At 31.9% G+C, this 26,265-nt stretch overlaps 1 protein-coding gene across 4 annotated transcripts in view; it reads right to left on the bottom strand.

The window, feature by feature from the left end:
* Window positions 1–26,265, bottom strand: part of LOC145303483 (glycerol-3-phosphate dehydrogenase, mitochondrial-like) — a 214,099-nt gene that overhangs the window by 42,123 nt on the left and 145,711 nt on the right. For 2 of the 4 annotated variants that reach the window (XM_080144851.1, XM_080144850.1), the window contains exons 15-17: window positions 25,176–25,361; window positions 12,997–13,095; window positions 4,953–5,049 (exon numbers count right to left, since the gene is read on the bottom strand). In XM_080144851.1, the coding sequence (XP_080000977.1) occupies window positions 4,953–5,049; window positions 12,997–13,095; window positions 25,176–25,361 (382 nt within the window). Of the gene's footprint in view, window positions 1–4,337; window positions 5,050–12,996; window positions 13,096–25,175; window positions 25,362–26,265 lie in introns of those variants that run through there. The other 2 variants (XM_080144848.1, XM_080144847.1) reach the window with 1 other exon arrangement.

Raw genomic sequence — 26,265 nt, 5'->3', positions numbered from 1 at the left:
TTTTAATAATTCTTAGTTGTCAGGAGGATGAAAATTCTAATGTTCAAACGTAGCTTAGCATATCAGATTTCGAGCTAAATATAGTAGGAAATTCTCGATCCATAGTCACTTATGTGATTGCATTTTAATTATTGTTGATCCCTGTGGTTTTATAAGTTTTTATTTGATCCTATTGAATTTTTTGTTTGACCAGGATGTTAGGTTTCTGAATTGAGAGAAATAGATAGAAACTAAGTATATATATATATATACATGATGAGTTATGGGCAAAATAGATTCACTAATTGATATAATAATTAAGTAATTGATTTTGTGCTACAAAACCGATATTATCAAGAATTATGAATGTCAACTGAATTAAAGGAATAAATTATAAGATAGTCAACATCATGAACTTTGGAATATATATATATATATATATATATATATATATATATATATATATATATATAATGTGTATGTATGTGTATATAAGGATATGTGTGTATATGTATGCACGCGCACACACACACACATATATAGGGGTTCGGTTTTATTCATATATAAATTGCTGAATAGATAAGAAAATAGTTATATAGTGTAATACAATTAAAATAATTACATGAGATGAACGTTAATTAATTTTCCTCTATTGAATAAATATGTAATGTATATTATAATGAAGTGTATCGAAAAATACACATGGTAAGAATATTCTAGATTTAAAGTTATTTTATTTAATAAACAATCTAAATACTAAGCGATAACTTGAATTTAAAAATTAGATCCAAGGGACGCAACTCTAGGCAAATTTAGCTGTATTTATTGTCCGAAAGGGAAAAATATTGAATTTACCAGAAACTAACTAGAAATTATTAAATTAATTTACGTTTGCTTGGAACTAATTAATTAAAAAATAAACTTAATAAATATTTGCACAATAAATATTCATATGATCACTATAATTTTGAAATCTACTTTTTTACTATTATGTTACTGCTCGGTGATTCCATGAGATTATTGTCTATTTTCAATGCTACAAAATTGAGTGAAAATCATAGCAAGTTTAGTTTCGTATTTACTCAATTAAAAAAAAATCATAGCAAGTTTAGTTTCGTATTTACTCAATTAAAAAAAAATCATAGCAAGTTTAGTTTCGTATTTACTCAATTAAAAAAAACCTTCTGACGAATAAATTTAATCCGATTCTATAGATATGTTTTATCCTCATTTCACTTTCTCGACCTATGACATTTTTCTTTAATTATTCAATTATTATAAGTTCCTTCGTTATTGTTGAGAGCATCTTTATGCTGACATATAGTCATTATTTAATCATACTTATATTATGATCATACTGAATATATATTGATACTATGCAGCAAATCAATATCTTCAGACAACCTGATCTGATAGCACCAGAGTTATATTATCTTTCCATATCTTTATCGATTTTAGATTAATTTAATTAATAATTTAGATTAGCCATAGAGATATCATAGGTTTCGAAGTATGTAATAAATTCAACATGGAGAGTTAAGTATAATCTACCAACAGGATTTGCTATTTTGAAATCTTTGTAACTAATCAACTTATTACTGTATCATTTATAATAAATATATTATGTTCTTAAAAACATAATTGGGTTCTTTATGCATATGTATTTATATACAAACGAGAAGTTTACTCATGTGAATTTTATCAAATACAAACACAGATCTTTAGGAATTTAGCAAATGATTCTTGTTTGATGAAACCCAGATGGTAACTTTCTGCTTCTTTATTTAAATTCATATCGGTTCTTCATATTTTATATTCATTGAGCACTTAAAAAAAAAATTTTTTTTTTTAGTTTTTCAGCTCTCATTTGCTTTATTTTTTCAATGAGTTGTCCGAAACATTATTCAGATATAATTAGTTGTATGGATCTAGGCAGGTTTGATTAAAGACTGGATTTTTTTTTTCATTTTCTTGACTGTTTGAGCTTTTGAGCAATTTTCTGTGTATCAGGGGATAGTTAATGTAATAGGGATCCAATGTTGTGGTATGGTCCATCGCAAGTGTTTTCAATCTTTGCAGTTATCGTCAGGATGTATGTTGTTTTCATTTATTGTGAACATTTTAGTCATTATTTTTAAAAAATAGAAATAATGACTAACTGAATATATATATATATATATATATATATATATATATAACGATAAAATGTATGATGTATTAAAATGAAAGGCCGTGGAGACAAGACAAAAAGAAAAGCAAATTAAATAATTTTTTTTTCTTTTTTTGAACAGTCGTTGATCCAAAGAAAACCAGTAAAGCTTTCATTTTTAAGGATTTCTTCTTCCCGTGTTTAATTTGTTTTTCACTTTGACATACATACATACATATATATATATGTGTGTGTGTGTGTGTGTTTCCACAATAGGACACAACATTGCTGCCTATACAAAGCATAAAAGCCACAAACTGGAAGCCCAGAATTCTAGTTTCATCCTTCTTTGAGCTCTTCAATAAGACACATCTGAGCTCAAGATTCAAAACCTGTGTGAAGTGAGTACTCTACAACCTGAGAAGCACAGGGGGGAAATCTATCAACTACGTTGTGACCAACAGTAGAAAACAAAACCCCAAAAAACAACAAAAAAACAAACACAGATCTCTGTGGTTTGCATGATTTGTAATGATAAACTTCTCGTGTGTAGCTTGGTGGCTCGGGTGGCAGAGTACTTGCCTCACATGCAAGTGACTCGGGTTCCAAGTCTTGGGTTCAGATGTCTTCTACTAAAGTCTAAAGAAAGGCGAAACTCGAATCTATGGCTTACTGTTTGTAGATGTCATCGTTTGTGTATGCTGCAGTATTATGACTTGTTAAACAATTATTTAATATCTAACATTCAATTTGAGATATATATATATATATATATATATATATATGCAGAAAAGAAATGGAAATATCATTTAAATTTTATTGTTGGATGACTGGAAAACTTATATAAAATAGATTTTTTTTCAATTTATGACGTTTCACAATTTATACCTTCTTTTAAATGCGTAGACACACCAAAAGGAAAAATCTGTTTTTTAATTGGGGTGGGGGGGAGACAATGTTAATGTGAATTTGAATGGTTGGGTAGTGCATGCTGAGTATCTTCGCTGTTCTACTTTCTCTACACTATGCATCCCTGAACAGTTTTCTCACAATGAATTTCACACACAAGGTTTAGGTTGACATATTGCAGATGGTTTTCTAGGATTTTTCAAATTAATCTTATGTCATTTTGTGCAATACTATTTAGATAAATTTAGGTATGTTTATATATTTTTCTATGTATAGCATTCAATCGTTATGAATTATAACATATATATTCTAGGCAACACAGTGAGTAATGTAGGGACATTATTATTGGTTTATTTATTTAGTTTTTTTATTTGATAATTTTACCATTTATAGAGTGTGCTCCTCTCTCACACACGCACACAAAAAAAAGAACTAAAATACAAAAATTTTAATAAAAAAAGAATTGCTCTCCATCAACATTTTAGCTATGTTATGTAATAAGTTTTAATCTATGCATGGATTAATAGTGTATGGGTTAAACTCCTAAACTAATACATATTCTCGATAACATGGTGAATAATGTAGGCATATTATTATTAATTTATTTTTTATAAACTTTACTATTAAAAGCTCATTCCTCCAAAATTCTTCTAGCCCCAACAATCATCAGCACTAAAAAAAAAATATTAAAATTAAAAACTAATGTTATAGACATTGCTTTTACTTCTCTTGAGACGGGTATTTTGCTAGTGGGTTTATAAAATCGTCATTTGAAAAGTTACTTAATTTTATCTTTTGTTTCGACTAGCAGAATTTGTTGTCTATTACTTAAGATGTAGGCACATTTTCAAGTAGCATGGCGGAAAGAGGATAGAATTCACAACTGATTCAACTACGAGCATACTAACGACATGCTACAAAAAATTGGTGAAAGTCAGAGGAAAAGAGAAAAAAAGAATATATGGAAACAAGAGAAAGAAAATATGTAAATGTTTGAGAAAATGAGGTAGTAAACTTTTTTTTTTTTTTTGATAGACAACAGAAATTGTTGAAAAAAATGTATACGCATGATGAAAATTCTGACATGTGTGTCTACGTGAAATACCAAATGAAGGTTGCAGTAGCGGGGAAATTTTAAATGTCTCCAAATTAAAAATATTTTTATTTTTTTCCCTTTTGGTGTTTACATATCTTAAGAAAACACAAGATGTACCGAAACGTCATATGAAATAAATAAAACCTATTTTTGCATTATATATATTTATCAATACATTTTTTTATTAAAAAACAAGCAAGAGACTTCGTCCGTTCATTTATTTTTCTTTTTTCTATTCCTCACCCTTCATCGCTGGCTGACCTGCAATCTATCACTATTTCCATGTTCTTAGAAAGTAGTCATATGTACTTGCTAGTACTTTCAATTCTCATGCGTCATCTCCAGATACATGATGCTGGTAGTATAACGGTCGTATGAAACTCATCATCAACCAAGTCTAATGTTTAAAAAAAAGATTTTAAGCTGCTCGTTCACAATAAATTTAACAATTATAATCAGTGATACCACCATCATCACATGCCGTTCAAGAACTCAATGTGAATTGAAAGTGTTAGCAAGTACGAACAGTTTGTATACACATTAGAACAGAATATTAGATCACTGATCCATAAGTGATAAAATAAAGGATAATCTAATCAAACATGTATAAATGAAAGAATAGTGCCAATAATATATATATATATATATATATATATATATATATATCAGTCAAAATACAAAGAAGCAGTTTGCTTGCGATGACAGAAGACAAGCGAGAAGGATCCCTCCAATGTTAAGAAAAGAAAATAGTGACAGAAGTCTATGCAGAACAGACAGAAGATGTAAGTTTAGATATACAACAAAATGACTACACGCCACCTCCACTTCGTTCAACAGGTATAGACAAGGAACTCTCTCGAACTGCATACGCCAGTCGATTGTTGGAAATGGCTCCTGTCTTCAGTGCACTCATCAGCTAAAAGAGAGAAAATAATGCATGTCAGGAATCGAAAATAAAAAGACAGAAAAAAGTATACTTCAAAATTTAATGTATTTTCAAGTTTAGTCATCACAATGACAGTGAGATTAAAATGCTAGAAGAAAAATACCTTTCAAATATACTAATCAGGTATATATGATCAGCATCATAAGTTTTACTAATTTGTATATTGCTTTGCAAAAGGAAATCTCATTTATTAACTATACACTCTTATTGTTTATTAACTCAGTGATTGTTATTAATTTATTATAACACAGTTCTAATTGTTCTATATTGTAACTAGAAAATTAGAATTTTAAGATAAAAAAAAAGTCTTTCTAATATTCTTCTTTCAATTTATTTAAGGGGATAATGTTATTCAGTTCTACATTGTAAATTATGACTGACCTCCACAAAAAAACACACACTGTAGCCAAACAAACAAGTCAGTAAGTCCCTTCCCAGCATTAATTTCAATACAAAATAAAATTTCAACACATTAAAAGAAATAAGTCAGACATTTTATTAATTTGTTAAATTGTAAAATGTTTTAAAAAGCCACCCCCAAAACACACACAAACTTTAAGTGAAAAAGTTAGTGCTATCCACACCCCATAACTTATTTTTACAAATATTTAATGATACAAAGAATCATTTCTGAGTGAAAAATTTTTTTCAATTCCTTTTATTTCTGGAGGTTGCAATTCCTGATTTCTTCAATTTTCCTGGACAACAGCACAGCGAGACCAGTATGTGTGTGTGTGTATATATATATATATATATATATATATATATATAAGACACGGTCCAAAAAAAAAAGTTACAACTGTTTTAGGCCGTATGGTCTTCCGTAAATGAAATAATATCACATAAAAAATTGCCAAAGAAATTATTGTATTTTTAGCAAAATACAGTTATTTATCGATTTTTGTTCTTTTTTTGTATTAATTCTTCAAAGCATTTCCTATATAATAGTATATTAGCAATATTGGGCTCACTAAAAGAAAATTTTTAATTTATTTTTCAAAGATTTAAAAGTAGTGTTTTTCGTAAAAATAACGAAAATATATGAATTTTTTTTGCTAGTCTGAAAGATAATAATTATTATTAACATGCTCAACAAATTTCACACTTCAAAACACAAAAGATGAAAAATTAAATATTCAAAATTCCAATTTTCAACTTTAAAATCTGATAGTGCAAAATTGTTTTTTTTGTTTTTGGTTGTTTTATCTACAGTCCCCACAATACAATATATTTTGCTCAGTTTAAGCTGAGTATTTTAAGCATATTTGTAACCACAAATAAAGAGGGGTTGTAGGCAAAAAAAAAAATCGATTATGAAAAATAAAATACACCAATATAAAGTTCATTGTTCACTTAATAATTTGTGAAAATTTCGTATTGATGAGATAATTATTTGATTTTTGGTAGATTTTTAAAGAGAGACTGTCAAAAAATACTTACTTCCTCCTTCCGTTTTGGCCGTGCCTAATCTCCTATATAATATTTTGATTGCAAAAATTCCCCTCTGGGCCAAAGTACTGTAGGTTTGCAAAAACAGATGCCACATACAAATTTATTATGCCACTATATATGTAACTTTAGAATGCCATTTTAGACACATTTAGTTGTTATAATAAAATCCTACATTTCATCCTAGGAGCAACACCCCAATCGCAACTATCTTTAGAGGAAGTAGTTCCTATTTTTCCCTCTAAATAACAAGTCCTCCTATGTCAACTATGCTGATCAAGAAAATCATCCTGCCAATAAAAGGAGATTGTTACTCCTAAAGCCGTTCTTTACAAGGGGATATTGGGGGTGTCTATTCCAAAAGCCGTTCTTAACATGGGGAGTTTGGGATGTCTATTCCAAACGCTGTTCTTAATCTGACATTACTCAAAGAAGTGAAATGAAAAAAGTCGTAATTTTCACACTTTTATTCCAAATGATTTACGCATTCCTTTAATTGCTTTTTTAAAATTCAAACAGTGCCTGCATGTTATCGCCCAAAACCATTGCTAATTGCCAGTGAAAGCCAGATTATTTCATTTTGGCCATGGCTACCAGTGTCCGCAATTGTTCAGGGATGGCAGTAGCCAGCAACAACAACTGCAGTTTACTTTTTTGCAAGGGGGGAGGGGCAGGCTTCTACTGGGCAATGCCTGTTAACAGGTCTTGCTAGTATATATATATATATATATAAACGCTGTATCTCCTCTTAATGGCATACCTCACGCTGCTAATATACACAGAAATCAAAGAATTGTATTAATAAAGTTTTCTTTGTTCGTATAAACAAAGAGTTTTAGCTAAGAAAACAATTAAGCAAAATTTGTAATGAAAAAAAAAAAGGTGTAAAAACACTAATAGAACACAACTCTTGAAATAAATTTTAATTTTTTTATCAAAAATATTGTTACAAATAATTTATTCAAAATAAATTTTAATTTTGTTATCAAAAAAAATATTGTTACAAATAATTTATTCAAAATAAATTCTCTTCATTCCATTCATCATTGTTCAATTTTCTTATAACTGATAACACATCTCATTAACCTTTATCTTTGAGTGGCTTTTGGCCTTCATAAATGATAACTCATTTAAAAAAAAAAGCTAAGAATGAACATTTTATTTATTTAAATATTCATACTACCATTCTTATCTTAAGTGTTATTCTCACAAAGTTTCGAACAATGTAACCGACCTTCTTGTCGAACTTGGAAATCTTTCTTGTAAAATTTGGGAATCTATAAAGATTTTGAATTTTTTATTTAATCTATGGGAGTAGCATGCTCTCTTTCCATCATCCATGATTGGATAGAAGTCTGAAGTAATTCGCAATTGTATTCTTCATATCACGAGAAGAGTGTCACTTATGAGGGGCGTGCAATAAGCAATGCCTCTGACCCACTTCCAGTTGCCTGATCTAGCTGAAATTTTGCATGTGCAATGATTTATATCTCTACGTGTTATGTGGCAAATTACAGCTCTGAATTAATTGTGGTTTCTGTTTTACAGGTGTTTGAACTGAGTCAGGTGTGAAATGGAGCCTGTTTAATGTCAAGCAGTGATCCGGTTTTTGTATTTGAAAGGACGCACACCAGAGGAGACTTTTGATGAAATGAAAGAAACTTATGGTGATAATGCCCCATCATATGACCTTGTAAAAACCTGGCATCGTGAATTCAAACATGGCCGGAAGTCTGTGGAAACAGCTCCCAGACCTGGTCGCCCCCTCCCCCTCCTGCCATTGATGAGGCATCTGTCCGTCAAGTTGAGGCTGCCATTTTGGAAGATTGGCGTATTACTATTTGCCAAATAGCCCAAGATGTCAAGATTAGTACAGGGTCTGTGGAAACTATCATTCATGACCATTTGCATATGCATAAGGTGTCTACCAGATGGATTCCCAGGTTGCTCACACCATACCAGAAGCGAGAACGCGTCAAGTGCTCGAGGATGAATTTGGAGATGTGCCAAGAAGATGAGTCAAAAGAATGAAAATGAAAAAAGGATGAAACCTGGGTCCATCACTATGATTCAGAGACCAAAGACCAGTCAATGCAGTGGAAGCACTTGGACTCACCACCTCCAAAGAAGGCAAGGGTGCAGCCCTCCGCTGGCAAGGTCATGCTCACAGTCTTCTGGGACCAGAACGGAGTAGTGACGACAGATTTCCTGGCAAAGGGTACCACAATTACAGGAGCCTATTATGCTTCACTTTTGAGGAAATTAAGGGAAGCTATCAAAATCAAGAGGTGGGGCAAGATCAGCAAAGGTACCCTCCTCCTGCAGGACAATGCTCCGGTCCACAACTAGCATGTCACCAGATCAAAAGCACGGGCGTGTGGTTATGAAATCCTCCCCATCCTCCCTACTCTCCTGACCTTGCACTCTCTCACTTGCACCTCTTCCCAGCCATGAAGTTATTTTTGAAAGGAAAGCGTTTCCCAGATGATACAGCCTTGATTTCTGAAGTCACATCGTGGTTGGAGGATCAACCTGGGGTGTTCTACAAAAACGGTCTCCAGAGCTGCCTCAAACGATGGGAGAAATGCATAACTCTGGGTGGTTCCTATGTAGAGAAAGACTAATAACTGTGTCAAGTTTCGTTGCTCTACTACTATGGGAAGTGGGTCAGAGGCATTACTTATTGCACGCCCCACGTAGAACTGAATTTTACTTAGTAATTTATCCATTACACCATGGGTCTTTATACTTTTATTATATAATTCACTGCAATTTCGTACTGTATCATTTTTCATTTATTATTATCATCTGCATGTAAATATTTTTCAAAATGCGTACTATATTGTTTAGATGTTTATTTGTTGATCTTTTCTATAAAGCAGTTATTATCAAACAATTATATTAAAATACCAATGCAGCAAATATTTGCTTTCCATAGAATTCAAGATTGGGATACAAAGCTTTTTCTTTTACACGGTTTTATAAAATAGTAGGATAGACAAGATATTTATCTTTAAAGAATAATCAATTTGTAATAGATGGAAAATTCTCAAAATTGTTAAAACACCAGTTTTGGCAAATTGCAAACAGAATCCTGAACAGAAGCGTGTGCTCTATCACAACTATCATAAATGGACCTGAGATAATCTTGTCAGCATCAGACAAAGCCAAACTCTTTGCCAAGAACTTTGCAGCGTACTCTAACCTTTGCGACCAAGGCTGCCAACCTCCAATATTTTCTCCTGTATCAGAAAACATGCTATGTGATATACAAATATCTGTACGTGATGTTGCTAAGCTAATCAAAAACCTTGATTCCAGTAAAGCAACCGGCCCTGACGGTATTCCAATTATAGTACTCAAAAGACTTCAACCAGAACTTGCGCCCATCCTGTTTAAACGTTGTCTTAAGAAAAATTGCTTCCCATCACCCTGGAAAATCTCCTCAGTATGCCCCGTATTTAAGAATTCAGGTGATTACTCATCTCCCTCACAGTACAGGCCAATAAGTCTCCTGTGCGTCATGAGTAAGGTGCTGGAATCTGTGTTAAATAGAGAAGTAATCAACCATCTTAGCAAAAATAACCTTCTTAGTGACATGCAATATGGTTTACGTTCTGCTAGATCTACAGCAGATGTGCTTAGTTATATCTCATAGGATTAGCGAATCTCTCAATGGAGGCTACCTTTCTAGGACAATTGCTCTTGACATATCAAAGGCTTTTGATAGAGTATGGCATAAAGGTTTACTTCACAAGATCTCCAGCTACAGTATAGCTGGAAATGTCTTCTCAATTATTAAATCATTTCTCTCTGATAGGTTCATAAGAGTAGCGGTTGATGAGCAGAAATCAGAAGCTCTTAGTATTAATGCTGGAGTTCCTCAGGGATCCATCCTGGGCCCAACTCTCTTTCTGATCTATATTAATGATCTTCCAAATCATATCCTTACATCATTCATAGACATCTATGCTGATGACACTACTATCTATGGTAGCACCTCTAAGACCGTAAACGACCAAGTTCTCTCTGATTCTCTTTCCTCTGATCTTGAGCAAGTGGTACAATGGGGAAAGAGGTGGCTTGTTACTTTTAATGCATCTAAAACCAAGCTTTTATCTTTACATCATCAACGTTCTGATCCACATCTGGCATCAATTGAAATGAATGGTTCTCGTCTTGGGGAGGCCTCATGTTTTGACAAGCTTCTGGGCTTGACCTTTACTCCTGATCTTAAATGGAACACATACATTAAATCTGTTGCCAAGGCCGCTGGAAAAATGATGGAATCCTTCTATTGATCCAGTAGATATCTTACTGCTGATGCAATTCTCTATCTATATAAGAGCCAGGTACGTCCAAGGATGGAGTACTGTTGCGACATCTGGGCAGGAGCTGCTAGAGAGGACTTATCCTGCCTTGATAGAGGTCAAAATAGACTTTGTTGCCTTGTGGGGGATGTCCTTTTCTCTTTCCTGCAACACCTCTATCTCACAGAAGAGATGTTGCGAGTTTGTCTCTGCTTTATCGTTATTTTCATGGCAGGTGCTCGGCTGAGCTCCATTCTATGGTCCCCCCTCGCCAAACTTTCACAAGAAACACCCGTCTAGCAGAAAACACTATCACTAGTTTCCCCCACTCTTTGTCTATGCCTAAACCTAAGCATAGATTCCATGAACAAAGCTTCTTTCTAAGAACTGCACGCCTATGGAATTTTCTTCCGTTTTTCTGTTTTCCAGCTGACTACAATATGATTGCCTTCAAGTCTAACGTAAACAAGTTTTTGATGAGCCGTTCCATATAAGTTAACAAATTTACCGAACCTCCATTACTAACGGTTACTATATTGTCCAATTTCTACTGTACACTCTTTAACCCTTATCCTCGAGTGGCCTCTTGGCCTAGATAAGTGGTGATGCCTATGTAAAAAAAAAAAAATCAGACATTATCTCCTACCTTGATCTGTGATGATGCAGGTGCCTAGTTGTATGAAGTGTTGCCATTCTCTTGGACAACATTAGCAGCCATGCGATGGTCATGGTTGTAGCATCCACCCTGGGATTGATGGGGCAGCTCTTTCCAGCAAGTTCCTCACATCCTGAACAATGACTGAACACTTATTTGTGCTGATCCAAGACTGCTTCCATTATGAGAGCAAGCCATTCGTGGTTCCAATGATGCACTACATAAAGGTGAGCACTCAGAATCAATTCAGCATCCTGCTTCACTGTCCTGAGCCAGTTTTTTTAGTATACCACCACATTTCTTTCAGCCTTGTGGTGATGCCGGGTCAATGATTTCACAGATGAAGTCACCTGGGTGTTGACATAGAGCGTAGACGAACTAATGAATGCGTCTGACAAGGAGAGATTTTTGGAGAGAGTTGATCTGTACTGTTGGCAATAAACTATCACCAATGGACACAGAGAATGCAGCATAGGTAATGATTATGGTTGAATACCTTCAGTTGGCATAGCTCACTTGCCAGCATAGGCCAAGTCTTGCAGCCATAAAGGAGTATGGAGCAGATTAGGGTCTGGTAGAGCTTGACTTTAGTGTTCAGCCTTATTTCTTTTCAAGACTAGAGCTGTGGTCAAAGTTGACAGAAGACAGCACAAGCATTGCTGATGTAAGTCAAGGATGTTTTCCTTTTCTTGGCCTGTTACAGTGATGATGGAGGCAAGATATTGACTGAGTTCCCATATCGAGGACAAGGGTTATTGAGTTTGATAGATAGATGGTGAAACACCAAAGAGATTAATAATGATGGTTACAACTGGTCAAAAAGTGATTATTGAAAAGGATGTTTCAAGCAGAATTTGTTTTTATTAGACTTAAAAATGACAATATTACTGTCTTCCACAGAGCGGTAGTTCTAGGAAAGAAACTTTGCTCATGGAAGTTTCGTTTAGTTTTAGGTAGACAGAGGGAGACAGGAAATTTATTGATAGTGGTTGTAGCCAGACAACTTTTTTTGTGAATGTTTTGGGAGCGAAAAAGGTTCAATCGAGTACCTGCCATCAAAATAACAATAGAGCAGAGAAAAGCTAACACCATTTCTACTGTGAGAAAAAGGCTTCATGGTAGAGAATAGAACATCACCCACTAGATTTCAAAGTTGGTTTTATACCCTATCAAGCAGGAAAAGGGTGCTCTGGGTGGTACCTCAGATGTGGATGGAGTCAAGCACTTTTACCAAACAATGGGTCAGTTTAGTTGGTGACCACTTAACCATGAAATAGGTAGCATGGCTCAGTTCTTCTTTGATACCACCTTGACCAGAGAGAAGTGAAAAGAGTAGCATAGAGGATAATGTTGTTGGTCTAGATACAATGCCTATGAAATAGAATTCTGTATTTCTAGTGTTTAAATAAGAATTTATCAACATCATCTCATAAAGCAATGGACAGTGATGTGATGTACTCCTCAACAAGAAAAGCATACAAGAACAAACAACACTACACTCACCTGCAAGAACTCTCCGATATCCACTTGTGCATTCCGGTTCAAATCGACTTCTTGTAGAATCTGATGCAAATGATCTTCGCTGACATCTTGGTTGGTTTTCTATGAAAAGAACAGCATTTAAAAACATTATATGACAATGTGATTTACAGAAAGTCGATTGTTCATTTAACGTTGCAGTTTTATATACACTAAAAAGTCTATGTAAACATTTACTCTGTTGCCATCCTAAATGATAATCGGTGTCAACTGCAAATCTTTTGTGGATATAGTCAGAATATCAGGAAGTTTGATTGGACTTTTAAAAAATTAACAGAATATTCCAGAAATATGAAAATGAAAGTATATAGTAGAAGAATCATAGGTAGAATTGAAAAAAAAAATCACTTATAGATATATTAGATATATATATAGAGAGATATATTAGATATGTCATTATTGACATTTTTATTAATATAAATTTGAAAGGACATATTTCATATGTCTACCTGAAGAAATGGTTAAAACCTCATAGCCGACGTTTAATATTTTTGTTAAATTTATATAATATATATTAGGTTGGTGCAAAAGTTTTTGTCAATTTATTGAAGGAGGATTTTAAACCGTTGACTTTATGCATATTTTTATTACTTAAACTTATTATAACGATTAATTTATAACTTTTCCTTTCAGTTTATTAATGCATCATTCATACTTTTTGCAATATTCTCACTCATGCTGATGTAAAAATGACATTCTTTAGAAAGGAAATCATCTTTTGTCATGATAATGCTCATCCTCACACAGCACTACTGACCAAAGGAAAATCTGGTTGGGAAATCTTGCCTCATCCTCCATATTCTCCTGACCTAGCTCCTTCAGATTATCACTTATTTCGAGGATTACCAATGTTTTTAGGTTAACATCATGAGAAGAGATTGAACAGGAGTTAAATTCATGTTTCACATCAAAACCTAAAGAACTTTTTTTTAGAAGAAAAGCATTTATAAACTCATTGACAGATTGGATCATGTTATTGAACGCAAATGTCATTATTTTTCTGAATGAAAGATTTTACAAAAAAATTTCATTTTCAAGACAAATTTTTAAATCGGCAAAAACTTTTACACCAACCTGATATATAAAGCTATTGCGATGATGAAGATTTGCAAATATAAGTTGAAATATTAGCGTGTAAGTATAAGTATGACATAGATTGAATTGCACCTGACTCCCTTTCCACAAACTGAGGATGGAAACTTTTCTCTTTTGTGGGAGATTTGAAATACTACAACCATTGATTATCACTTTGGTCTTTGGTAACATTCACTCTTAAACCTTTACTTTCCATAGATTCTTTCAGGTCTTTAACTAACAAGTAGGTTTTCCATTCTTTCTCAGACAAGTATTAAATCAGCAGCATCTCTTCCAGACAATCCATACGAACTCCCTGAACAATGCTTCTAAGACACAAATAAGAAGCAATAGATTCAGTACAGAACCTGAATATACTCCAACTTTGCTCTTAGTTTATGCAAAACGAAGATATTTGTTGTCACTGTCCAAACTTTTTCCAAATCCACAAAAACAAAATACAGGTTCTTTTTATCAAGGTACTTTTGTCTCAGGATATATATAGGACCAGGGATACTGTGCCAAGGTATAAAATTACTAAATTCAATAATATAAATGGAATATAAAATGTTTTCACCTAATTATTTTAGGGATATTTTTTTTTAATCTATTTATAAATGTCTTTCATAATTTCAAGAAGGATGCAATACATTTTAATTTACCTTGCATAGCAAACTTAAACACCCGTCTAAACATTTAACAGTAAGTTTTTGGTTGTTGTTTTTTTTTTTAATTGTTAATCTGAAGATTTGATGTTTACAAATTGCATAATGTAAAGAGTTTTGGTAAAAAAACAAAAAAAAAACACATGATTTTAGAAGGTGGTGACAAAAACAAAATCATTGGAGAATATCAACTCTAGCAGGGTTTTTTTTTTTACTAATGAGCCACCACTTCCAAAGGCCTAATACAGCTCGAGAATAAGAGTTACTGCAATGATAGGTTGACGGTTAGGTTATTGTGAGAGGATTGAAAATCTTCACATATGATGCACTCAAAACAATCAATCCAGAAAACTAATTTTTCCCCCTTTGTCAGAAACATCGTTCATGGAATGTAAAGACTAAAGGACAAAGCGAGACATATGAGGTTGGTAGAAAGTGAACACAATGTTCACTTTCTACCAACATTCTGCTAAAAATTGGAACAACTCTTTCTTAAAAAAATGTTATAATTTGAAAATTCAGAGTTTTTTAAATCAACAGTATTCTGAAAAATGAAAAAGCAAATTTAGTAATAAAATTTTTAGAGGAGTCAAGTAGTAAGCGTTGTACAAGTGGGATAAGAAAAATCTATCCAAAGAGAAGTGAGGACAAAGAAAAAAGATAAATAAAAGAAAGCTGTAGAAAGAGAAAGAAAATTGAACAAAATCTTCCACGAAAGTGAGAAACGGTTCAAGTTAATGAATTGCTATTAAAATAGTAATATTGCGAGAGCAAGTTACAAGATTCTAATGTTCAATAACGTTATTTTTGGATGCATTTACGTAGCTCTATAAAGAAGTCCGTTCTTGGTTTGTCAGGCATGCAGCATTTTCTGTAGTTTGTCACACTAAAGTTTTAAATAGCTTTTTCTATAGTTTGTCATGCTTAAACGTGAAATAACATTTTCTGTGGTCTGTCATGCTTAAGCTTGAAATGGCATTTTTTTTTAGTCTCATGCCTAAATTTGAAATAACGTTTATTTATTTTTTGATCTGTCATGCTTGTGTGTGAAATTTTATTTTTTTTTTTCGGTCTCATGTTTGTTTAAAATAATATTTATTTTTGGTCTGTCAGGCTTGAGTTTGAAATAGAGAATTTTTTTTTTTTTGCCTGCCATGTATCAATTTCGAATAGCATTTTATTCACTGTGTAACTTTACTAGACATATCTTAAGAATATCTTGTATGTAAATTTGCAGCTGTCATTTGATCTTGTGAAAAATAAGTCATTATTATGTAAAACAACTCGTATACAGAGTGGAATGATAAAATTGTTGACACAATGTTCAACAAGTGAGATTGGAGATGTGCCGCTGTATAACTCATGCTCTCTACCAATCCAAGTTATGACAACAGAACGATTGTTAGCAGCCTCAAAATGAAAATCTGGATGGTTCAACGCTTGAGGGCACAGCTCAACAAAGTTTCCAGTCACAGTTATGGTCTTTGATATGGTTTCAAATGAGGGCCACATCATATCTTCAAAGTCGGTTTGAAAGTCAACACCAAAGTATACCTGGATATGCTGAAGAGTGTGGTGATCCTTTGGTGCTATCAGGTGGTCGTTGGCAGACCCTGGATGTGGTACCAGGACTCAGCGCCAGCCTACAAGTCAAAAGAGATTCAGGTTTGGCTTCAGAAGGAGTGCTATAACTTTTTACCCTCACTGGCCCTGATCTGAACCCACTGGACTACTTCGTTTGGTCATATGTCAAGAACATCACCAACATGACCTCCCACAACACCAAAGCCAGCCCGATCGCCGCCAATCCACCGAGCTTCCACCAGTGCTTGTGGAAAAGACATGCTCTCAGTTCTGAACCTGTATCCAGGCGGTGATTGAGGTTGGAGATGCCTACATTGAATAGATGTCAGCTCTTCTACATAATCACGTTATCTGAATTGATTTTTTCAATAAGTTTTAAAATAAAATTGTAGTGTTGTTTTCTTTAGGCAGAAGATATCTCACTACTGATGCAATTCTCTATCTATATAAAAGTCAAGTAAAAAAAAAAAAAAAAAAGAAAATGACAAATTTATTGTTCCACCCTGTATTTTGTTATCTCACACCAGACTGGAAGTTAACAGATAGCAATAACATGTCTATATTAATGTAAAGAGATCAAGACTCATTTAATGACTTCGCAAATCCTAAGTTTATTTATATAGCCAATACAAAAAAAAAGAAATGTATTATTTAAATAGTCTGTATTAGTAATATGCAGTCAAATGGCGAGAGAGAGAGAATGAGTCTATTTATAAGAACAGAAAAAAACTAATTTGTTAAAAACAAAGCTTAAAGAAAATGTTAACCAATGAAATACTTTTTACAATATCTGAATGTTGCCCCGATTTAAAGACTGACACAATATAAACACAAAACATTTGATAGCAATTTTTAAATTTAGTAGCTGGTGTTCAGCTGTTTGACCAATTGAGCTAGAACAAAATAGATTAAAGCTAGAGATAGTAATTGTCTGTATTTTTGAGATGAGGTGTTTTCATTGATTGAGATTGTCGGACTGACTTCCTCATCTTGGTTGTTATTGTCACAACGTTTCGGACGTTTTGCCCTCCGGCCTTCGTCAGGTGTTTTGTATCGAACTGGGGAACCGTTTGTTAGGAGTCTCGAACCCAACCCTTTATTATTATTATGGGGTACCGTGTTCGGACTCCAGCTAGGCTTTGGCACATAGTTGCTGATTCTCTGTTTTGAATGTTACTTTTTCACTGCCTTCATTCAGGATTGAACTAAGCACTTTTGGGTAACTGTAAACTTTGATACAACGTCTAGGGTCACTAGTGACATATGGCCAAGTGGTCCTAGACGTTGTATCAAAGTTTACAGTTACCCAAAGGTGCTGAGTTCAATCCTGAACCCTCCTAATTCATCTCTTGTATAAATGTTATCAAATATATTATTTGTTTAATTCTGAAAAAGTTTCTTCCAATAAAAAGCAATAAAATGTTCGTCTACTGATGTTCGTTTATATGATTTTTGTTTTCTGTGGGTTTTCTACATTTTCATTCCATTCCATACTAGCAGGGCGACTTAACGGGATTGAAAGAGGATCAACAAATGTTCCACCTTCCCATACTTTTATTGGCATTGAAATCGATGAAATCGCCCATTTTTTAATCAAATCGATTAGTTAGAGACCCTCCCTCGCACAGTATGCTGGGAAGAAGCTTCATATATCTCCCCACAGTGACTTAGTCCACAATACATTGTAGTCTACATTGCACTGTAGAGAATCTTCTGTTGATTTTATAAAATTATTTGTAAATAACAGCTTCACTTCAAGTTAAAAATCCGAAAGTCAAGTATCATGGTTCAATTGTGCTCATCTTGAACATGCTCTTGTCTTAAAGAAGCAACTGTTGATTTTTTTTTAATCACTTGAATTAAAGTTAAATATACAAAAGTCAAGTATCAGAGTTGAACTGTATTATAAAAAAAGAAAATTCATTTCGAATGCAAAAAAAAAGAATCTACAGTTGATTTTTATAGGCTGGGTCTTTCTGCTTGTGCAGTGATAAAACTTCTCAAATGCACTTGTAAAGTTAGGTTGTATAAAAGTGTTAACTTTGATTAAAATTAAACTTCTTTCTTTAGTCGGATTTTTTCGATTATCGATTTTCGATACATATCAGATGCATTCCAATACAAAACTTACATAAGAACACTCCCAGACATATCAAGTAACTTTGCGTAAAATTTCGAAAACATTGACCCAGCCATTTCTGACTTCAGAGGGAACAAACTCACACACAGACAAAATTCCTTTTATATAGAGAAGAGATAAAGATTATACATTCTGTTGATTTTTTTTGCAATATCAAATCCCATGCATACATATTATATGGCATAAAGAAGAAAAAATAATTTTGTGCATAACAAACATTAACATTATTGGAGTAAATAAACAGGTCCTTTGCATTAAAGTCGTGTGACCTGCTAATGTCACGGAATAAAGTCTCAAGATATGACTGGAAGTAAATAAATGACTATCATTGTACCTAATTGCAGAGGGAATTACAAAAATAGTCCAAAAGTGATTGCATTTTCTTTTCCTAAAGACAAGGAATTATTTTCCATTTGGATATGTGCAATTAAAAGAGAATTTCTTGATGGTGAATTACAGTAAAGTAAGTGATATTTAGTTTGTTTTTTGTTTTTTTAAGTTTAATTATTATTAAAATTTGAAATTTCATAATATTTAAAAAAAAAAAAAAAAAAAAAACGTTTCATCTTATTACTTAATTATTAATTTTCAAATAAATCCTGAAGTGAATTTTTTTATTATTATGGTCAATTATTTTTTTCCTTTTAAATGTATATTTTCTTATGCTCTTTTTTTTTTTGAGACAGTATGTTTACGGATTAAAGTTGAAAAATAAATTTGTTTTTAACCTGTTAAACAAATAATCTTACATGAGATTTTTTCTGAGCCTTTTATCGTAATCGGTCATATATATTTTTAATTAATCTATAATAAACTTAGTCAAATTTTAGCTTTGATTGTGACTTTACAATAATATTGTTGATGTTTTTGACCATCTTTTCTTAGTTTTTAACCTATATTTCCTGATGAAGATTCTGTTATGAATCGAAATATCGAATTTAATTTTAATAAAATGAATATGTTTATTTACTGAAAGAAATTCTGCACTTGTTTGGTCTTTGTTAATTTTTTTAATTTTTAACAAGAGTTTAACTTATGGTATGATTGTCTTTTAATTCATTCTTTAGATATGCAAATTTTAGGACCCGAGGACATACAAAAGGAGTTATCAGCAACTTGATATAATTGCATACAATATATTCCCTTTAATCTGTTCAGGTGGGTAAGGGAAAATGTCTCCACTCTTACAGTTTTCTTATGCAGAAGAAGTATTTTCATTAAAAAAAAAAAAAGAAAGAAATTGGAGCAAAATAAAATATAATTATGGAAATATCATAGTGGAAAGAAAAAACAAAAAATGTAGTCTATTAGCTGAGTCTTATCTTAATGGTTGTAGCCTTGAGAAAGTGCATCGGTGATAACTGCAGGATCTCTTTCCATGCATGACATACACACACACACACACAATATATATATTATAATTAAATAATAATTATTCTTTATACCTACAGACACTAATATTTCATACTTATGCAATCATCAGGTCGGAGATTCAAACCCAGCCACAAAGTCACCTTTGACTCCAATGCAGAGCCTTTACCTCCCAGCCACCAAACAATTGCCACGGGAATGAAGGGAATTAACAATTTATAAATGTCAAATTTGGGCACAGACATTAGATGATCTAGAGTGTTCAAATGGGCAGAAGTTGTGAATGTTGCATAAATGCTGGTTGACTGCCTCTTAGTTTTCATTTCCCAGACAGTGTCCAATCTTATATATTCTTAAAGGGACTTGATAATTATAATTAAATAATAATTTTTCTTTGCATCTACAGACAAGTGTTTCATGTTTATGCAATCATCAGTGTAGAGGTGACAATTCCTGTCGGTGAGGAGATTTGAACCCAGCCACAAAGTCACCTTCGACTTCATATTACTTATTCTCTCACAGACTCTCTATCTCTATTATTATATAAAAGGAACTTTGTCTGAGTGTGTGTTCGTTTCCTATAGACTCTAAAATGGCTGGACAGATTTTTATGAAATTTCATACAGAAGTTCTTTTTGTGTCTGGCAGTGTTCTTTGATAGGTTTTGTATCGGAATGTCTTTGATAATAATCGATAATCAAACTAATCCAATGAAAGAAAGAACAGGTGATTTTGATCAAAGTTAACATTTTACACAGCCTAACATCACAAGTGCATTTGAGAAGTTTTATTACCACACAAGCTGAAAGGCCTAGCATATAAAATCAACAGTAGGTTCTTGGTATGACAGGGGTGCATTCGAAATGAATGTTTTTGTTTTAAGATTAATTGTACTATGATACTTGATTATTATAATTTTAAACTTAAATTCAAACCGTTATCACTGCACAAGCAGTAAGGTCAGGCATATAAAATCAACAGTAGATTCTTTGATATGACAGGCGCAGTTTGAAATGAATGTTTCTGTTTAGAGCACAATTGAACCATGATACTTGATTGACTTTTGTATTTTAAACTTTAATTCAAGCCATTATATATAAAAAAGTAATTTTATAAAATGAACAGTAACTTCTCTACAGTGCAATGTAGACTACAATGTATTGTGGATTGTGGTATTGTGGAGAGGCACGTGAAGTTTCCCAGTGCACTGCGATGGGTCACCGACTAGAGCAGGCAATCAATTGATTTCATTGAAAAATGGTTGATTTCACCGATTTTGATGACAATAAAAATATGGGAGTGTAAAACATTCATTGATCATCATTCAATGCCAGGCAACGTCGGTTCCTACTAGTATATAATAGAAATAGCAAGATAAAATTCTCTTGAATATTTCATCAGATAGATCCTCAAAATGTCCTCATAAATTCATTTTTTTTTTTTTACTATTATTTATAAATTCCTTTGGTTTTATCAAAACGCTTTCTAGTGATAGCTTTCACAATTGAATAGTTTGAATTGGCATATAAATCCATACTTGTAGAATTGTTCATCTAATATATTGTAGTGTCAGACTAGAACAAAAATAAAGATGCTGATCTCACTATGATTGAACTCTTTCTTTTATCTAAATAAATGATAGCTACACAATGCCAAATGGAGTCTAGAAATACGAGATTAGAACACTTTTTTTATGCTTCTTTTGGTGAACTTGTGTTATTTTATTATTTTCATTCCATAAAAAAACTTGATAAGGAAACTGGAGGAGTTAAGCTAACAATTATAAAATTTAAGGAGACCATTTACCAAAATAGATTATTTTTAACTATCTATCATACCCAGCATTTCCCCATGTATTCCTTCTCCTAGCCCTGAACCCCCATATTACCATTTTTATATTTCCATAACGTTCAATTTTCAAAGTATATCATATTCAATTTAATGATTGTTTTACATGCTGGCATGTGTCAGGTCAAAATTTTACTTTCAAAGAAATTTTTATCATTAAATGAGGAAAAATGTTTGTATCCATTGTGCTTTTCTTGACACCAACCCAGTGAGAAGGTAGAAACTAGTATTTGTACCAAGACATGATCTCTAAGTGATTACCCACTGGGGCTAAAGACTGCTCCAACTGCACTAAATAACACAGTGTTGTTTTAGCTGTTTATCAATGTTAGGCAGGGTTGAAGATCACACAATATTGCTAAAAATAAAATCCTAATAAAAAAATAATACCATCATCGAATTTTTAATTGAGAAATAATTGTAGTTGATTTTGATGTAGGTTTTTGCTTTCCAACTGCATCCCCAAACAAACAGACAGACATTGGATTTATATTATATATTTTGAAATTCTATCTGCATCAATATTTATTTTTATACAAAGAATAGAGCAAATATTAGTATTAGAACATGAACAGAAAAAAAATTCCCTACAATAAAACTAGTATGTCTCTCCATTAATTTTTGTTAAGTAATTGAAAAAACTTTTTTTAATAGGTAAAAATAAAACATTTCTGTAAGGAATGATTTTGAAACAGATCAAAAAAAATATTTCGAAAACTAATATTGAAAAGACTTATTTTTTTTTCCAAATTCTTAACATTTTCTTTGCTTTCTTTTTTTTTTTCAGAAAACCATGAGCCAAGCCAAGAATGAGACCAAAGAAATTTGCAATGTGCTAAGTTATATATTTCACTATTTGTTTATAGAAGTTTGCTATTGTGCAGATTGAATAAAGAAAGATAGATAAAACAATTATATATTAAATTAGTCAAGGTTAATGTATATATGTATGTACATATAGAAAAAAAATAAAATGAAAAAAAAATGGACAAACCACAAAACATAAAAGACAAAATTACATAAAACAAATATTCAAGTTGACTAATATTTTATTGTCTTAATCAAGTGAAACAATTGTATATCTGCTAAATTTTATAGCGAGATGGAAATGAGAAGAATGGAATAGAAAGAGGAAGTGTTTTCCTTTTTGTATAATAAAGTTACACCCCTCCCCACTAGATATGAATCATGAATTATACATTTTTTCATCTTTTTTATGATTAATTACTGACCTCATCCTTCTACTTTTTTCTGACATGTGACTGATTTTAATTTTGCTCCTCCCTCACCACCATTGTCTCTCACCCTCTTCCATTTCAGTCCTTATATTTATCTCTGTATAAAAGATATCAAATATACATTTCTTCACTCTGAAAAATATTAGTCTAACTTTTTTATGTGATTATCTCTTTTAGAGTTTCTTTTCCATTTTATAGGTTCTTTTTTTATGCACTCCTGTCGGATTTTATCCTTGTATTTAAATTAATATATATATATATATATATATATATATATATATATATATATATATATAGCCATCACCAACACCAATAGTTTTAGGCAAACATGTTGAGTAATAATGCTAACATACCTTGCTTAATATGTAATCAATTATCTGGTAGTGGAGAACAATAAGTGTTTAGACATAAAAAATAATATGGGTGAGCAAAAGAGGTTTGGGTGTCAAATATTTCAAGGTTATATAATTTTTTTTTTCATCAGAGACAAATATCTATTTCAAAGAAAACAAACGAATTTGGATTTCTTCGTTGAAAGATTAATTAATTATGGAAACAAGTTATCAGAAAAAAAAGACTATTTAACTAATCTATTTAATTAATTTAATTTTTATAATATACTTGAAGGTTCCATGATTAGCATATAAATATTGTATTATGCTCTTCAATAATACTGGCAAAATAGCCACAATTGTTGAGGAAGAGGTAAGCCTTTATTACTAAAACAAAAAAAATACTAAAAGTGGGGGATCAAATAATATATTTTTCCAAAATATATATGCATGTTCCCCTTTGAACAAGTAAGTTAAAATAAATTAATGGATAGAGAAAGAATTTTTTAAAATTTCTGCTGAGATATTTTTCAGTCGATAATAATTAACAAATTTTTTTTTTTGTTGTTAATCGTCATTTATTAATTCCATTTATGTTTTGTTTTTAAATCACACATTAATTTATGATTTCACACCATATTTTTTTACAACTACCTTGACAAAAGATTGACTGAAAGGGATGTTGATAGAAATAACATTTTTATCTTGCACTATTCATTAATTTTTTTTTTTAATCTGTTTGTTAAAGGAGATTTTTGTTCTAAAGAAATAGATCATATGATCCCTTTTTTCATATTTTTTATGTTGATAATAAAACCTTAACTATTCTTGCCAATATAATTACATTCATTAACCCTTATCCTCAAGTGGCCTTAAATGGTGATTCCTTTGTAAAAAAAAAAAATCACACATTACCTATAAACAGTTTTTATAGAGGGTGTGTTGCTAATGAACACCATTGGGCAGAAAGTAATCCTAAACAGCTTTATGGAAGATCTCTATGCAATGAACAAATGATTGCATGTTACGCAGTTTCGAAATTAGCGTGAAGTCACTTTTTCATTTAGGAGAGAAACCAGCATCTCATTAATCATTAGTGATTAAAGGGATGCCGCAAACATTACAGGAACCAAATGTAAAAGATCTCCACAATCAGAACGTGCGGTTTCAGCAGGAAGAAGCCACCACACACACAGCAAGAAAATCAATGGAAGCACTGAGAAAAAATGTTTCCAGGAGATTTAATTTCCTACAAAATGCTCAATCCAACTCAATCCTGTCGTTTTTTTTCTCTGATGTTACTTAAAAGCTGCAGTCAACAAAGATTGAGCAGGTTCCACTTAAGAATGCTATTCATCAAAAGTTTGCACATAGAGGTTACCATTTAGAGGATGTCCTTTTTAAAATCAAATAAATAAAAACTGGAACACAACAGTAACATTATTTTTTAATTAAAATTTTAACTGATATTCAAACTAATTTAGATGTTCAACCAGTTAACATACCAATTTTTATTAGGCACAAACAAACAAACATTGATTTTCATATATATATATATAGCTAGAAACAGACACATTATGTTTATAGATATTGTAAAATATATTTTTAAATCCTTAAAAATGCACATTTTAAAATACAATGCAACAACTCAGATGCTAATAGTTATTAGTATATTTTCAAATAAAATGTTTTCAGGATAAATAAAATAAATAATAAATCCTTATTTCAGTTTCTTTCATTTCAGAATGAGCCATAGGAATACATACATTGACCCTTTCTTATCAAACGATAGATAATTGGTTCCATATATAAGAAAGGGCAATCATGAATAGCTAGTTAAAAAGATTTGGTCAGCATATATGAGATTGAGACAGGACATATTGGAACTTACTTTGAAATGTTTACGAAGATCATTGATTGTAATGAAACCTTTGTTGTCACAATCTAAAGATTTGAATCTGGCGACATGTTGATTGATCTCTTCTTTTGTGAAGTTGATAGGAACACTGGTCGAAGCACTTCGTAGATCCAAGCCCATCTCACGGCGGAGGAACTGCTTACAATGGTCAATATTGGCCTACGGATAAAACAGAAACATAGAAAAAATTATGATCTCTGATTAAAAAAAAAAATTATTTGGAATTTATTTTATAGCCTCCAAGTTGCTCATTTGATTAGCCAACTAGCAGGCACGTTCAACATTATATAGGAGTGATTGAAGTCCGTGTGCAGTCTTGTTCACAGTTGTGAACCTCAAATTACCATTTTTATTCTTATGTTTTCAATTCTATAATTTTCACGTTCAAAATAAATTACAAGAGAGAAAGACAGGCTTGTAAGAAAATTTGTACGAACCCCAAAAGCTTAAAATACATGAAAACTTAATTATATTTTTTACCTATTGATTAGTATTTTTATACAATTAACGAATCACACCAAAACACGACCTGTAAATGTGTTTTTTTCTCATTTAGTCTTTCTACACAAATATTCAACTCACCACTCAATAAACATGTACATATATACTTTTAACAACCATATAAACTTTGAAACAATAATTTACGATTTACGCATGCATACATAAAAACGTTTAAAAGCAATAATTTACAAATCATGCATGGATTTTTTTCTAAACGATAATATAATTTTAAATCAAGAAATTACAATTTACACATGTCTATGTATAGTTTTTGTACAATCAAATAGTAAACGATAATTTACATGTTTCTTTTGATATATATGTGTGTGCGTGTACATATACATATATATACATATATATATTCCTTACAATTTACCATGTTCATTCTGATATATATATATGTGTGTGTGTGTGTACATATATATGTGTGTGTGTGTGTGTGTGCGTACATATATATGTGTGTGTACATATACATATATATACATATATATATTCCTTACAATTTACCATGTTCATTCTGATATATATATGTGTGTGTGTGTGCATACATATATGTGTGTGT

This window comes from Euprymna scolopes, chromosome 19 (assembly GCF_053919585.1).
Source record: "Euprymna scolopes isolate OS-2025 chromosome 19, ASM5391958v1, whole genome shotgun sequence".
Classification (NCBI taxonomy): domain Eukaryota; kingdom Metazoa; phylum Mollusca; class Cephalopoda; order Sepiida; family Sepiolidae; genus Euprymna; species Euprymna scolopes.
This window is presented reverse-complemented; position numbering and strand designations above follow the sequence as displayed.